Here is a 17,535-nt window from a genome sequence, read left to right as displayed (position 1 = left end):
CTCTTGTTTTTAGGTGTATGCTGAGCAAAGGCTAATGATAAGGAATTTAGAAGAGAGGGTCAGTTTTCCAAGTAACAACTTACCTGATGATCAGTCTTACAAATTCCAAACTCTGCTGGGTGTGCCTAAAGTGACCAGTATTATGATACCTTATCACATCTTTCTGAACACTGTTATCTAGTTTGGTTTTGCTTAGATCTAATAAATATCTAAATGTATACACTTAAAATTAACACCTCTTAAGCTAAATGCTCTGGGAAGTACAATCATTGGCCTTTGTCTTAGTTTATTGTGTAGACAAGAGTGACACTAATTTAACCTCAAAAGACATGAGATGGCTGTGCTATAAAGGAATACCATATTTGTTGAAGCATGTTGGCGTTGCATTATTGATTAGTAATTGTGATCATTTTCTCTCTTTGAAATATATTTTTGCCTTAGGCCTGTCTAATGACTTTCTCTAAAACTGCTTTTCTTTTTTTAACATGTGTTTTTGTCCCTTGTTTTTTCTCCCTTTTATTTGCAGAATGGACTTTTTTAAAACATTATTGTCAAGATCTGTTTTCTTACTGGATTTTTTTGTTATTTCATAGAAGTAATTGCTTTATATTTTAGACGTAACTTGACTGTAAATTGAGAAAGATGACTGATGGGTGTTACCAAGCTTTGATAATCCTAGGGTAGAAATAGGAGTTCCCAGAGAATTCCCAGTGGTACTGGCTTGCTAGAGCCTCTTACATTAAAACTACACACTACACAGTCATAATGGCACAAAATTGAAGGCTTTGTATCTTGTTTTTATTTTTCCTCCTGAGTCGTGATTTCCTCATATCTGGGGGATTGAGTAAATTGAAGCTCTTTCCACACTGCTTTTTTCCCTGATTCTTTTAAACATATCCTATTCACCCTATAGAAAGAGACTTTGCTTAGAATTTCATAACATGTTCTTGTGGTAACCAGTATAAAGGTCCTGTGAATTGGGAGCATTCTCTTTTTGAAAGGAGCTTAGGCGGAGTTACAGTGCAGACCTGTGCAGAGCAGGTAATCCTGAACAGCTCACTGACATGCTCTCACTTCACCAGAGCTCTCCTCTAGGGGTTTGGTAAAGGAAACAACTGGTTCTCCTTTGTGATGTCCTTCAGTAAGGAGACCCACTCCTCTTTCTCAGAAAAACACAGTGCTTGCAGATAAGATGAAAGGATTTCCAACACCCAGCGTAGGGTGAGGGTAAGCGGATCCATTCATGAAGGCAAAGGAGAAAATCATAAGAAATCAGCTTCCTAGGGGCATCCTGGGTCCCTCACAGGGATGTTTTTACTGTGATGGGAAGAACAACTCTAGAGAAAATCAGAGATACGGCAATAGAACTAAACCGGGAAACTGCAAGAGAAAGCAAGGAAAAGGAAACCTTACCCCGAGAGCATGTCATTCATGCTATTCCTTTCTAAATTTGGATCCAAAGTCAAGTGGACACCATTGGTATGGTGAAAAGAGCTATTATTTCTGAGGCATGAGCAGGAAAATTTTGATAAATAAGTGATTTCCAATGCTAACCAGAAGCAAGCAGGAAAGGAAAAAATGAAGGGAAGAAATGTTCCAGGAGATAAGAAGTTATTTTCATGAAGTAGTTAAGAAGGAAATTAAAAGAGTATATACTTGCAGGTATGTATATTGTATAATCATAGAATTTAATGAGATCTTATAATTTCTCTGTTAATGATGACAATTTGTTTCCAAAGATAACTTGTCACATCTGATTTTCTGTTGGTCTCCACTACCCAGGTTGCTTTATGGCATTCCTAAGGAGTGACTACTGCTTTGTACTGAGCAGACTCATGACTTCTAATCAGCAACATCTCAGACTCTCCTTTTTGGCTGTGAGGCTGCTGGGCTCTCCACAAATCTCCTAAATAGGAATACTTACAAAACTTCCATGCCTCAGCTGTCAGCCAAAGACAGAGCTAAGACACAGCTATTTTATTGCCTTGTGTAATAAAGGTATAACTGTTTTCTATGCCAGATGTCAGAAAGACTTGTACTGGGTCTTTCTCTGTATCTTCTTGAAAAAAATTCTCAGCTGAAAAACAACCTCAGGATGTCAGAAATAGCATAATTATCTTTTAGCACCACATATAAATTTATGTGTAACTTTTAAGAAACACTAGTGTCGTAGTGGTGAATATCACATGTGACAGCATTTTCTATTCTTCAAAGTGAAGCAACAGATAAATGAAACAACAATTTCTTTACATAATTATTTTTCCCCAAATGCTCTTGGGCCTCCTAAAATCAGTGCCAGGCAGGTCTTCAGTGTTGGCACTCTTTGTCATTGTAGCTCTTTGATTGAGACCACTCAAGGGATTTTTTGCCATTCTGCTTGGGTCTAGAAGTGGCTGGGAGGTGGCAAAGGTGAAACTGTAGTAGGTCTTAGGCTACTGGCAGAATATTGGAGTTCCTTGAAGAGACTAGGAAAGGGATCTGTCTCACGCATCCTCAGTATCTCCATCTGATTAGACCACTAGTCTGGGTGGGCCTGGCTATAGCATGAACAATTTCGGCTTCCCCACTCTAAGTCCTTGCAAGTAGATCTATAGCAAGGAGGCATTGCCAATGTGAGGCTATCCAGGTGAGTCAGGATTACATCAAAGCCAAGGAGGAGGCCAGGGATGGGAGCATAGGGCATAAGCTAGGTAGGAGACTAGTGAGCTGACCAGGGAATGCCCAGAAGAATCCAAGACAAACATCTGGAGAAGAAGGCTCAAACAGAAGAATTTTGAGATCTGCACTCAGTAGCCACCCAAAGAGGTGCCACAATGATCTGAAAGCCTGTTGTGCTGTGGGAATCCCAACCTACCTACTCAATCTTGCCCTGACTGGCCAGCCTTTGTAAATAGAGGGCTCTTGCTTTTTCTTAGGCACCCTTACCATTCTCTATGCGATTATGAGAGCTTCTTATTTGGGAAGACTTGAGGACAAAATGCCTTGAAACTGTGCCCTCAGGCTGCTTCCTCATGCTTACTCTCTCCTTAAGGGACGGTGACACCAGGCAATTGCCCCCCAATGTCTGGGAGATGACTATCAGTTATTACTGGCTAGAGATGATTGTTTATGGGCCTCTTCATACATGTGTGGCAACATTTAATATCCAGAAAAAAGGCATTGGAGGCTGAACCTAGTGGTAGGATGAATGCTCTATTCTTGCTTCCTCAGGTATAAGTTTTAGTAGGCATGAGAGGAGTATGGTTTCAGGCATTGTGTCTGGATTCCCTGCTTTCCATTCAGACCTGGGACTTCCTCTCTTCCCGCTTCTTCTCTCCATTTCTATTTATCTCACCCAGACTGTCATGTTTTGTGTATGGTCCCAGAGTGGTTTGGGGCTGGGTAGAGAACATGCATTTGTGCTGGAAGGCTTTGGATATATGAATGTGTGTGTATATGAGTGTGTGCCCACCCACTTGTACCACCCCACAACTATACATGGCTCACTGACCCTTCCCTTGAAGAATTCTCAGTCTGTTTTGTAGTATTTGTATGTGAGTGTGTATACATTAATTACTATTTGAATCATCTACTGCATCATGTCCTTCTAATAGATAAACAAGAATATATTAATGAAGAAACAGCTAGAGTCAGTGGAGGTAGGGAAATGAGAGAGTGAGAATCAGTCAGTTATGACTTCTCAGACAGTTCAGTGAAAACTAAAGCAGCATTCATTTGTCAAGTCTCTGTTTTATGTAGTAGCTTAATTGTGATTTATTAGATAAAAGTTGCTGGCAAATATGAACACTAATTCTACTCTGGTAACAACTGTGATTGAAATAATTGTAGTCTGTAGACAAGCTGGAGAAAACAATCCTTAGTGGGTAGGTTGTCTTGGATATCATTCTGAGAGTCCAACAGGGAAGAAATACATAATCTTACAGACCTAGAACTGGAAGAGACATTCAGAAGACATGTGAGTGGTTCCTCCCCCTGCCTCTCCTCCAGATCCACGCTAAGCCAACCAGGCAAATGAAACTGCCTCCATGGCTAACGACTTGGGAAAAGGAGAGTGCACAATCTCCTGTGGCCACCTGTTAAGGTGACTCATGCCTTTCTCTGTCAGGAAAGCTTGGTTAATTATTTAGTATTTATGAGACTGTGTGGCTGCCTTCATGGAAACAGGATTTTACTGGTGTTTCTTCTTTAATATTACCCAAAGTTGATGCTCTAAATGATAGAATCACATCAGATGTTAGCTCATTGCACACCTTATCGAGCATTTGAATTGTATTGCAACCCCTGAGAAGGAGGCCATAAAGCAGATACAAATGGAAAAATAAGGTGTGAAGTAATTGATTCTATCAGTTTTTGTTCATTTGGATGATTGCCTTTTTTGGAGTTCTTCTCTAAATAGTTCTTATGACCACTGTAGTTATTACCCTAGTTTCTAGAATAACTATCACTTGTTCAGTGCTTAGTCTTTACTCATTTGATTTCATCCTCACAACAGCCCTCGAGGTTTGTATCCTTATCTCCAGTTTACAGATGAGAAAACCAAGGCTTAGAGAGGTCAAATTATTTGCCTACTGTCATTTAGCTAGCAAGCGATGGAGGTGGGATTTTAACTCTTCCATAGAACTTCAAAACTACCTAACGGCTACTCCTCTTTAGGTCAACTTGTAATGCTCACATTTTGCTTTTGATTTATTTATTTGGGTGCATTTGTGGCTGCAAAGATGTGGAATGAGGATGAGAAGGAGAACCTAAGCTCAGATAGTTTACTGAAATCTTGTAAGAAAATTTAGAAGAGCTCCATGAGAAAGTGACAGAGATTTAGCCATCTGAGTTTCATGAAAACAAATTATCTATGTTTCATTGAGAAATCCAATGTGTAAGAAACTGACATATTTTATTCTCTCCATCAGCGATTTCTGTCATTTTCTTTGTCTCCTAGAAGAATACATAATTATTAGGACTATTCAGGTAGACACCCTGAGCCATACAACTGCTCTGAGGTCTACCGCTATCATTGTTCCAGAATTCTCCATATCACTCAAAGCTCAGGAAGACAGAGCACATAGAATTCTGAAGAGTAGTGAAGGTTTACATACCACCTCTCCTTTTGTTCCAATTCATTTCTACATGACACTTGTGAGGCACGTGATTGTGGCTATTGGATCACATCTCATCAGTTGAGGAGAGGAACAAATTAGAAGCCTGCTGCTGTCAGAAAGATTAATAGATCTATTGATACAAACTCATAACTGAAGATTTCTCAACAAAGCCATTTAACCAGTGGCTTGGGATTGTGATAGATCAATATCGCAAGTAACAAAAAGTGTTTTCTCTTCACATTAGAATCATTGCACGGTCTAAGAAAAGTGTTTTGAGATAAAACAAAGGGACCATTTTGTTGTTGTTGTCATTAGTATTGATTAATGATTGAAACACAAACTTACCCATCAACGATAACAACATCTTAGAAGATAACTACTCCAGGTTGTTCTGGGATAAAGTCACGATGATAGTCAACAGAAAAGCCTTGCTTCTATTTGTTAAAACTATTAAAAACTACACAACTCATTGAATACATGCCCCACCCCGTGTAAACACTAAAAGCACCAATGTTGGAAAGATAAGCTCTTAAATACGTAGCTCTGAGAAGGTGATTAAAATTGGGGCATTAAGAAAAGCAAAAAGATAGAAAGCCTTCAACTTTGATCCTTTCAGGATCTGAGCAGTCCGTGGGTGCTGGCCAGTTTAGAGGGCAGTCTGCTACATAAAGATTATTGCTTTCTCAATGATTAATTGATATCATGACATTCACACTAAATCCACTATTGTTATTAGCTTGCAAGATATTTTTCTGAGACCTAAAATTATGTAAATAATAGTATTGATTTCTAATTTGAAGTACATTTTTTATAATTTTATATAATTTTATATATTTTATAATTTTTTCTAATTTTATAATTTCTTTGCCTCATAATCAGATTAGCTAGGTGCTTTTGTTCCTATTTTGTAGGCAGGAAAACTGAGACATTTTGCTTATCCAGTATATCCAGACATTACTAGGAAAATCTCAAATCACTTAGATTTACTCACTCTTGGTTCCAGCTACCTTCCATAGTATCCATGACTATATGATGTCATCATTTTTCTTTATTTCGATTGAATGGAATGGGATATGAAGCTTATTAATTGTCTAGTCTATAGTTAAAAGTATTCAAAGTATCTAAATATTATAATCCATCACTATGTTCATTCTTGTTCTTCTAAAATAAGAGAGGGTGAGAGAAAACTGAGGAACCTTGAGGATCATCCATCTTTAAGCAGATGGATAACTAGGAGTTATTCCTCTATAAGCAGAGAAACTTTCCCTCAGCAGAGGGGGTCAGGCTCTATGATGCCACTACCATTCAGGGTCCTAAGAAGGACTTCTGGGAATTAATAATGTCCCACAAGACAGTCTTTACAGAGCAGAGTTAGATACAGTTTGTACAGGTCAACTTCCTCTGAATTTTCCCAGGCCTTTTGACAAATGCATGAATTTTTTCTAGGGCAGTTTGACTTCCTCGATAAATCCATCAACCCCCATTGTTTTTGCATGAGCTCCATGGCAGGCTCTGTGGATAGCAGATACCATGTCTTGTGCCTCTTCCTGTTGCAATTCAACAGGAGAAGTGAGTTGGTATGAGAGAAGGGATATTGGGTCTCTGTCCCACCTCCACCACTTAGCTACATGATCTTGGTTAGGTTTCTGAGCCTCTGCTTCTCTGTCTGTGAAATGGAGATGATGACAAAATATTTACTTTGTTTTGCCAAGCTGTGAGGACCAAACAGAATAATATGTGTAAACGCTGTACAATTGCCAGGTATTATTATATTGAATTCAATACGAACCAACATTATGAGGCAGTTTAGAATTCCTTGCTCCTCATACCATAGGATTTCAGAGATGGGGGAGGTCAGTGAGAGCACAAGTAATTTGCCAAGCCACGCCTTTACGTTGGCCTTGAAGGCTACCTAAGGTTTGAACACAAAGAGGGAAGAGCATTTGAAGAGCAAAAGCATAGATTTAGAATTAGGAATATAGGAATGTGTGGGTCACATTCATGAAATCATGAAGACACCAGCTCATGGTAGCAAAAAGCACAGTAGAAAATAAAATGGGAGGTGGAGTGAGGCTAGGTGTTAGAGGTTCTTCACAGCCAGGCTTAGAGTTGATGTACGAGGCAGGAGAGAGCCAGGATGGGGGCTGAAGGATATCTTTTAATTAAATTAATCTGGCAACATTGCAGAGCTGAAACTAGGAGAAGGGTCTGGAATCACTAAGCTTATTGTATTGATCTGTGTCTTCAGTGATGGGGGCCTGAACTCTGGTGGTCCATAATCCTGGTGGGAATCGAGAAGCCTCCATCCAATTTAAAAAGAGACTAGCCACAAGAGTGAGGATAATTTACATGTTGGAAATTATTTCACAAAGTGCTGTTTTGTTCCTCAGCTAGCCCCTTGGCTCTCACGTGGTTATTTATTAAATCACGTTGGATGTTTGCTATTGTTGTTGTTCCTAAGCTGTTTAACATTTCTTTATCCCCTATAAATGGTGGTCTCCATAACCTCTCCCCATCTATATTTTGCCATTTTCCTTTTAATCTTAAACTAAAAATGTGCTCCTCAGGCACTCTCTCATTGTTAATTGGATGTCATTGGTGAAGCTTGCATGCTGGTGTTGTAATTACTTCCCTGTATCGTCTTAATTTTTTCCCCCTTGTTCACATCTGAAACTGAAAATATCTGTTCAACACCTTGATCTCAGCAATTAGTTAAGTGGTATGCAGCTGGTTATCTGGGGGGTGGGCTCAAATGCTTAATCATCTCTATTCAGGTCTGAATGGGGATCTTCTCAAACAGTAACACTTGTGCTTTGTGTATAGTTGCAAGAAAGTTCTTCTGAGCAGTGGTTCTCAAAGTGTGGTCCCCAGAAGAGCAGCAGCATCTGAGAAATTGTTAGAAATGCAAATTCTTAGGACTTCATCCCAGACCTACTAAATCAGAAGCTCTGGGAGCTGGGGCCCAGCAACATTTTAACAAGCCCTCCAGGTGCATGCTGAAGTTTGAGAATCATGTCCTGGAGAAGTGTCTTCACAGGGTTGGGCAACCAGACTCAAGGAGGTAGGAAAACAGACCCAGAAAGCAGCAGGAAAGTTTAGAGGCTGAGAAGAGAGGGCAATTACTTCCCTCTTGGAGATGATGCAGACGTCTAGAGGATCAACCGTGAGAAGTGGGATTTTTGTCCTTAGCTACCTGCCCTTTGAAAGTAAACCTGAGTAGCCATTGCTTGTCTCGAGCTTTAGAAAGACAAGTTCTTAAGTCAGTCTTCGGGAAGGACTGTTGGATCTTCCTGCTCAAGGGTTTTCATTGGACATTATATTGTTAAATGGATGAAGAAAAAGTATACTTCCTACTTTGGATGAGTCTTATTTTCCTCTATAGAGACATCTAAATACCGGATGTGCTTACATGATGGTCAAGAGGAATTAGGAGTTCGTCTTTCAACCTCTATCCTACACTGAACATTTATCCCGTGAGAGGAAGCTCTCCACTGAGGTTCTTTTGAAGGTGCCCCAATCATAGAGTCCTGGGCAAAACACTAAACTGGTCTAAGGTTTTAGTATCACACTAGATCTGTGGACTGTGAGAGCCTAGGAATGAATAGTCCATCGGCTTAGCAAGTATCCTGTGTCCTCTAATTAGTAAGTCATTAGTTAATCAAGAACAATTTAGGGAAAATCAGTTTGCTACTACTAGGATCAGAACTTCCATCCATATTTTAGCTTTTAAAACTCCTCTTTTTTTTCCTTTTGGCAACGTATGCCCATATAAAGTCTATTCTGATGTGGGCATACCTTGTCAGAATGGCAATCCAAATTTGTGAGTAATCCAGAGTCACTTTGCTTTATAGTTTAAAAAAAGTGATTTCTCTTGTAGTTTTTGAAAGTTCTGTGTATCTAGACAAGGAACTCTATTTTACACAAAAAGGAAGAGGAATTTCTATTTCATTCTCCATCCTACAATGAACATTAATCATTAAGATGAAGTCTCTTTAGGAGGGAAATAAACCCTAGCTATATAGCCAACCCTTTTGTTGTTGAATTATGTATTTTCTTTTTATAAGATCAATGAACTTCTCCATGGGTTGTTTCCATTTGGATAATGAAATGATGGAGCTTTATAATCTCACTCCGTGGTCTCTGATTGGGTAAGCTACTGTACTAAAGGCACTCGGAGGATTTATCTTGGAGGGGATCCTAATAAACAATTGTGTTGACACTTGAGAAAACTAGGCAAGACATTTCTCCTTGGACTGTTATGGCTAGCAGGAAAGAGCTAAAGGGATAGAAAACAAACTCCCTGATCACTCTGGTCATAGCTGGGTCCTAGGGCTTGGCTCTCTTGTCCCAGAGCTTCCTGCGTCTCTCCCTGCTTCATCTCAGCAGAGTGTGCTCATATTATTGGTGAACTTCAGCCAGAGGAAAAGCTGCTGGCACCAGCAATGTAATTTACTCCCTTTATTATTTCAGCTCAAAGTCTAGGACTCAAGGCATGATATAAAACAATGATTAAATCAGTTCTAAATTTTTGAAAGAAAGACTAGAGAAAAGGTCTATTATAGTTTTGGCATTGGTCTCTGTAAATCAGGGGTACTGTTGAGAAATATTTTTCAGCACAGTGTGCTTTAGCATCCAGCCCTCTCATTGTTGCCTTTGGGTATGGGCAATATAAGAGGGAGCAGCAGAAATGACAAGGAAGGCAAGAAACAATGGAAAGAAGCTGCTACAGCCTGCTTCCTTATACTCTAGAACATCTGCTTCCACTTATGTTGAACCAAAATATCCTCAATGGCATTCAGCTAACATCTCTCCCCCTACTATTCCATTCTCTTCCATAGCCTAGCAAATACTTTCCCTAAGAGATGTATTTCAGTGTTACTACCAAATTAACCACAGAGGCCATGGAATTAATAGAAGCTTGGGAACTCACAGGAACCCCAAATATGCCACCAATAACTATGGCAATCAAAGGTTATTGTTTGGCTTTGATGATGTGATATTGGGTTTTCCATAATAGTCTTGGGAACCAAGACTTTCCTTCTGTCCCCTTACTGTGTACACATCAATCTTGATGAATACAAATTTAGAATTCACAGCTTAGTCACTGCAGGCAAGAGTGAAGACGTGAGTGCAATGTTTACCAACAGAGCTCTCCATTCTCACTCTCTTGCTTACTTTCTTACCCACACACCCCATTTATTCTTCAGTAGCACATCATAGCAGTGGCTTACATAGCACAGAGATGCATTATGTCTTCATCCGTTGGAATCTATAGTGGGTTTCTGGACAACCTAGTTCATGTACTTCTTTTCACTGCAACTAGAGTGGCTAAGAACTCTGACACCTGTGGGCCTTTTGGGTCTTGTTCTTGAGTTAAACAGAACTCTCTCATGGCTTGGGAGTTGCAGAAGTGTCCTGTATTAACTCTAGATCTGTATTTTCCTTTTTTCATTCAAATTAACACCTATATAGGAGAGCAGGCAAAGAGCAGTGGTAGGCTGTGATGTTTTAGCTTCTTTTGCTCCTGTCTCCTTTCAGCATTGGACTAGGCAAATTCATGCTGTCTTTCTGCCCACTTCCCTACTTTAGTGAAAATCCAGCAGTTGTCTTTTTTTTTTTTTGTAAAAGAACTATTTTTCAGTGTGTTTTTTGTTCAGTCTGCTTAGTTTGTAAATGCAAACATAGATTCCTCTTAATGCTTGTCTGAAGGTTTTTGCGTGTATTTGTGATTTGGGAGATTACAAAGGGCATGTTTGACTTGTAATGGAGATGAAGAATGGATCAATTCAGTGCATGTAATATGATCAGAGAGGCCCACGGACTCACCCACCATGCCTCTAAGTGAGCCCTGCATTCCCGTACTGCACAGATTCCTGCCTGTTGAAAAACCAAGCATTATCCTTATAGAAGTACAACTATACTAACTGGTATTGCATACAGCAATTTCCAAAGTGGTGATACTAGGAAATCCTCCATCCTCCATTTCTCAAGCTAGCCCTCTCCTGGCCCAGAGGTCCATGTTGCTTCCCCACTGGGGAAAGTATTTTGCTTCTCCCTCTCCCCCTGCCCCCTTCTCTCACCTCACCTTCTTTATGTCCCTGGCCTGTTATCATTTGCTTACCAATAACAGTATACTATGAATTTTCATTCACAGCTTTGAGATGCTTATGAGGCTTTCCTGCTCCCCACCCAGCCCCAAACTTGGGACTTTTCACACACTGATCCTCTGATCAGTTTGATGTGGGAAAGCACGCAGAAGCCACGTACCAGTTTGTATAGTAGTACCCTTTTGACCCGCCTACTCTTAAACAAAGTAGAGTGTGCTGGGGGTTTGTGTTGGCTGCTTGACGCCCACAGAGCCAATTAACTTGCATGCCGAAAAAAGAAAAGCAATTAACCCTTAGAGTACTGCTTCAGCATTTTGTTTTGTGGTCTTCACTGTCACCAGTTGGGCAATGCTTCTTTCCTCGGATCAGAGAGCTGTACATAATGTCCACACAGTCTAGTCAGAACACCAGCCAGGATCTTCTCCTCTACAGCTTTCCTGAGATGCTCCTGGGTCCTTTTTCATTAATCAACTAATGGCTTTAGAAATGTCCAAAATATAGCCACTGTGTTTGATTGACAATGGGCTCCACTTCCAACGTGCTGGAGGGTGTGAGGGACTGTTTTTAGCTTTGGTCTGTGTCCTTTAAAAGAAAGAAGTCAGTTCTTTAAGGGTTAATATGAAATTAAGGGATTTGTTGGTCTCTCCTGCTTGTCCTTCTTCCAGGGTGTCTGCATGATCCTCTTTAGATTCTTAGCTCAACTGTTGAATGATAATAAAAAATAATATATATATAAAATTACGAAAACAAATAAAAGAACAAAAGACTGAATGGTTGAATGGAAAGATCCCTTGGCAATGCTTGCTTGATTATCACAGGGGGTAGAAAGACCAAATGTTTGATTCTATGGACATTCATTTTGTCCTCTACCCTGAGCACCAGCACTGCACAGCCTTGTGGAAGACTTGATGATGCTTTCCATTTACCTCTTGTTTTTTCTTCTTCCTGTCTAATAGCCCAATAGAATCCTGCCAGAATTTCTACAAAGATTTCACATTACAGATCGACATGGCTTTCAACGTATTCTTCCTTCTCTACTTTGGCTTGCGGGTAAGTTTGCGCAACCCCGCTCGGTGTTGCAATGGGGCATGCAAGTCTTGTCCGCAGGGACGATTCCCCGTCAGCGTCTGCTCTCGCAGGGCAGATGAAGCCCAGTGTTTCCAGGGGAGACAGCAGACCCGCATTCTGATTTTCAGGCTATGAGAGAGCCCCTTCTTTAGCTCAGCATTCTCTGAAGTACATGTTAGTTTTGTTCCCAGGAGGAGAAATAGGGATTGAAATCACCGTATACCTCTACTGGTTGACTGTTTCTCTTCCCTCTATTCAAACATGAGTGCATTGTTTCTTTAAATAGAAAAAAAAGCTTTCTATTTTTAAAATTATGTTTATCAGTGCTCACTTGGCTGAATCCTGAGAGAACAGTTGTGAGGGTGAAATGAAGGGGGTAAATTGGCAGATTTGGGGACTTATACTAGACTCTGGTTATGAAGGGAGCTGTTCAGAATGTAGATTATAGAGGTGTGCGTGTGTATGCTTCCGTGCATGCCATGTGTGTATGCGTGTGAAGGAATGCCTACATGTATGCTTTATTTACAGTTATGTTTACTTTAGAGAGTCTAATGAAGGTGAGATCACTCAGCCTTCCCTATGGCGCTGTTGAAAACCACGTAAAAATATACTACCTGATCTGTCTCTAAAGCTAACAGAGCATATAGTCACGCTCTGAAAAAGGCTGTGTATTGGAATTCTAGGACAAAAATAGCATGTGAGTTGTGTAGATATGAGTAGAGCGTAACATTTCCCTCTGGAACCCATGAAAAACCTAAAGATACCCTTTGGCAAAAGAGTATAGTTTGAATGCTGGCACCGTGCTTCTCATTTTTCTCTCTTTCTTTTTTTTCTTACCCTCAGTTTATTGCAGCCAATGATAAGCTGTGGTTCTGGCTGGAAGTGAACTCTGTGGTAGATTTCTTCACGGTCCCCCCAGTGTTTGTGTCTGTGTACTTAAACAGAAGTTGGCTCGGTAAGTCCATCTCTTTTCTTTGTCCTGAGCCATGGCTGAAATATAGAATCTAGGGTGGATCAGAGGGTTGGGCTGTCCCCACAGAAAGAAAGTTTTCTGTATTACTGTGAACAGCTCTTAGAGTTTTCAAAGTTGATGGTGACAGTTCTCTTTCAAGCACTAGCCCAGAAGGATTTGCACAGTTAGTGCTTCACGTAATGCAGTTTTGTCATTGTTGAAGACTAGTGGTCATCACTGTCACAGCCAGGACCTCTATGTTCATGCTTCTGTCAATTTTCATTCAGGAACATGGAATTAGGACTAGACAAAGAAGCCCACAGGGACAAAACCAACTTTCCAAGTAGCTGGTTCAGGTGTCCCAAAGGCCTCCATGCCAAAGTTAGCTTCTGTCTGCTTCTTAGTTTTCTGAAGAGTGGGTCCAGCATGCTTTGTTTATGTTATGAATTCCTTTGTTGGACAGGCTAAGGTAAAGCATCTTCAGTCACCTCTCGTCTTGAAGGAGGTTGAGCTCCCTTCCTGTGTTAAAGGAAGAGCTTTTGCTGGTGCTGTATTCACATCTCACTTCCTATATCTACTTGGCATGTCACTTCCTGTATCAGGACTAGGACACTTTGGTGGGAAAAGTAACTGCTAGCTCAGAGGATGGCTGTGGCAGCCAAAGGCTCAGAGAGACAGCTTCAAACGTTCTCTTTGCTATGCTGAATACTTTTCTAAAAATGTTCCTGCTGCCACATAGACCACTGGGGAAGAAGGGAGGTTGAAACAGGTCTTGGAGGACTATTTGCGGGTTCCTTCTGTCTTTCTTTTTTTTTAAATTTATTTTCTTAACCTAATATTTTTCAAAGTAATATATATGTATTGAGTCAATATAAACATTCAAAGATATATAAAGAAAATATTAATCATCTCTTCCCCCTACACCCAACACTGCTTTCTCCCTGGGATGTTCAGTGTCAACAGTTTCCGTATCTTTTATGCTCATTCCAACACAAATCAACATGGATGTGCACCTATAATAGTGTTATACAGCTGGTGGTCTTTGTACCAAACAATTGTATCAATCACATTGCACTGCAATTTAGTTTTCCTGCTAATTAATAAATGATGGACATCCCTTCAGCTCTGTAATAATTCACTTTGTAACAGTAGCGCGAGGTTCTATAAATTGTTGTACCACAGTTTATTCAGCCATAACCCTAATGTTGGGCCACCTGGTTGTTTTCTTTTGCCTTTTTCTTCCACTCTAAAGCATGGTTTCATAAACACCCTCATCCACATATATATACAATTCTATTTCTACTGATAGTTCCAGGTTCCTGGAAGAAGACTTGCTGGATCAAAGAATATGTGTATTTTAGTCTATACGGATATCGTTGGACAACTTGCCAAAAATGTGTCAAGATATGCTTCCACTAGCAATATGTTTTGATGTTCTTGCTATCACTGTGAATTTATTATATACCCAGTAGCAAGTATTTAGGAAAGCGAGCATACTTTATATATAATGTATGCAATGATCACCTATACACATATATGTGTGTACCTCTATGTGTGTGTGTGCATCCTTTAAGGTTTCTAATTTCTACTGGTTATTAGAATTATATTCACTTGCTCAGTGGAGAAGTTTTCACCCTTGAGGTGAGACGTGCTTGCTTTGATTGGGTTTTCTAGCCAGCATGATGAGACCATTAGAGCCGCACACCAGTCTCAGAAACATCCTGAGTGTGACCTAAATGTGCTCAGGTCCCAAGGCTCCTGGCTGCCTCAGCTTAGCTGGTAACTGGCTTTGTGATTTGGGGAACTCGTTTTTCTGCACTTAGCCTGTTGCTTTTCATCTATAAGATAAAGGCTAGGCTACGTGATCGCAAAGGTTCTTGAAAGGTTCTGAGCTGAAGCTCAGAAAGTCTAGACTAAATTACCTCAGTCTTCACACTTCGTGGATCTGAATTTTATGTCTGGGTCCATTCTCTCTTGGCTCCTTGTGATCCTAGATGATTGAGGGGACGCCCTCATGCTTGTGGTGGAGACATCCCTCCTCTGTGCGAGCAGATCTCGCCCCGGGTGAGAGTGTGGAGCCGAGTCTCCTTGTTGGGAGGGAAATATCCCCTAAAGCATCTTAGGGTCAGGAGAACCTGAATGTTTTTAAATCCATGCCTCTTTGTGGATGATTTAATCCTGATTTTTGGAGATGTGTTCTGATTTAGTGAAAATTTATCAAAGCAAACAGTAAAAAGGGAAGAAACAGAACAAAAAGGAAAAGGAAAGAGTAATGAGATACACCTTTGCATCAGCTGTGGTTGCTCTTCAAAAGAAATATCCTCTAAAATGTGCTTCAATTTGTTCATTAATTGAACGAGATTTATTAAGAACCTACTATGTGCCAGGCCCTATTCCAGATGATTAGAAAACAACAGTGATTAAAATACACAGCATCCTGCCCTCTGACATTGCAGTGGTGGCAGCGAGGGGAACAGGAAAAAAAAGAACCTAATAAATAAGTACATTATGTAGTATGTTAGAAAGCGTAAGTGCTATGGAAACTCAAAACATAACTTTTGGGGTCATGAAATAGTAATAATAATAATAGCAAAAATAACGACAAAAATAACCTTTCTCCTCTGTAGGAGAAGGCACCTTTAATGAAACACTTTTGGTTCTTTGGTAACTAAGTCCTCTTGGGTGAAAAGTAAACCTAGTTTGCCTGTTATGGAGGAAAATTCAGCATAATATTTCAAGGAGGTTCCCATGTCTGATTTAATACACAGGCTATTACATTGTGAGACAATTATTGTACTGATGATGATGCCAGAGATAAAATGAACATTCCCGTGAGGTATGGCTTATAGTAGAAGGAGTAATCCCATTAAAAGGGGCATTTCAGGAAGTGCTGCCCTCCTCTAGGAGAATGAAAAGGTGCCGCCTTCACTGGCTGAAGTTTGGGATAAAATGCAGGAAACTGAATCTATCTTGCACATACGGCCGGAGCAGTGCTGTGAGCAGAGGGCAGTGCTACAGCAGGCTCCTTGGTGGAGAAAAAAACAGAATGAATGCCACAACCCCCGCCCATACCTTTCCCAGAGCACAGCCCACACCACATTTGATTTCTTATTGTTAGTATGTCGTTGCATATTATCTAGTATAGTATTTAGTTACTTTATCGCATGTATCATCTTAGTGCATTTGACAGTGTATTAATAATAACAGCCAGTATTTATTCTGTTTCTACTATGTGTGGGGCACCCTGAAAAGCCCCTTACATACATGAACTCGCTTAATCTTCAGAGCAAACCTGTGAGCTAGGAATTATTTTCTCCATTTTGCAGATATGGAAACTGAGGCTCAGAGATTAACGATAACTCTCTGTCCAAGGTCACAGAGCCTGGGAGTGATGGAAGGGATGATTTGCCCAGGTTTGGTCTGACTATGTCCATATTCATGCTGTTCCTCTGCCTCTGTCCTTACCCTTGAGAGCTTTGGGGTTTTGAGGACTGGTTGGACATGACTGAGCTGATTTTGATGCTTTATGTTGGCACCCTTCCATCTCTTCTTACTCATAGAGGGTGTCACTTCAGGCAGGAAGGGAAGGGAAGAGATCTTTTTTAAGAACACACATCCTCATGTCTCTTCTTCGCCTTCCCACTCCTCCTTGCCCACCTTCAGTTTCTAGAGTTGCCACCAGGATCAGACAAAGACGTAGAGCTAGGATGGTGTCTCCTGAGTGCCAGGAGACTCAGCAGCGTGGGGACTGGGCCTGCTCCATATCCTCCATCAATAGAGCACGGTGGTCCAGAGTCAAGCTTTGGGCTCAACCACCTCAATTCACATCTTGCTCAGCCACTTGCTAAGCCACTTGCTACTTTGAGCAAGGTCAGTTTACCTGTCTTAAACTCAGCTCTCTCACCTGTGCAATGGGGGTAATTATAGTACTCACCTCCTAGGGTGGTAGTGGGGATTCAGTGAGGTAACCTGAGTCAAGTACCATGTGCATTGGACACAATTAATCATTACCCCTGGCCTTTCTTTCTAACCTATCATATTTTAAAGTGCTAGGGAAGAAAACAAACCAGAATAGAACCAAAAATAAGCAGTGAGATGTGAGGACATCCATATTGGCAGGCAGCAAGTCACTGCTTATTTTAATTCCCGTTGCCACATGCCAGCTTATTCATTTTTGTTTCTCACAAATCCTTATCCTACCTCACTAAAATAAATGGGCCTTGACATGAGAGATGTGTCTTATTTTGAGACTTGAACACTTTCTGGGGAGAACTCCTTTGTTTGTCTCATCCTTTTGGGAACTGTATCCCCA

The 17,535-nt window shown here is 40.5% G+C and overlaps 1 protein-coding gene across 23 annotated transcripts in view; it reads left to right on the top strand.

The window, feature by feature from the left end:
• The window catches only part of KCNMA1 (potassium calcium-activated channel subfamily M alpha 1), a 714,937-nt gene that overhangs the window by 402,266 nt on the left and 295,136 nt on the right, over window positions 1-17,535 (top strand). For all 23 annotated transcript variants that reach the window (XM_014836994.3, XM_014836959.3, XM_070491092.1 and 20 more), the window contains exons 4-5: window positions 12,160-12,253; window positions 13,115-13,226. In XM_014836994.3, coding sequence (XP_014692480.3) covers window positions 12,160-12,253; window positions 13,115-13,226 — 206 coding nt within the window. The remainder of the gene's footprint in view (window positions 1-12,159; window positions 12,254-13,114; window positions 13,227-17,535) is intronic.

This window comes from Equus asinus, chromosome 2 (assembly GCF_041296235.1).
Source record: "Equus asinus isolate D_3611 breed Donkey chromosome 2, EquAss-T2T_v2, whole genome shotgun sequence".
Classification (NCBI taxonomy): Eukaryota; Metazoa; Chordata; class Mammalia; order Perissodactyla; family Equidae; genus Equus; species Equus asinus.
Note: the sequence above shows the minus strand (reverse complement) of the source record. Positions and strands in the feature narration are given on the sequence as shown.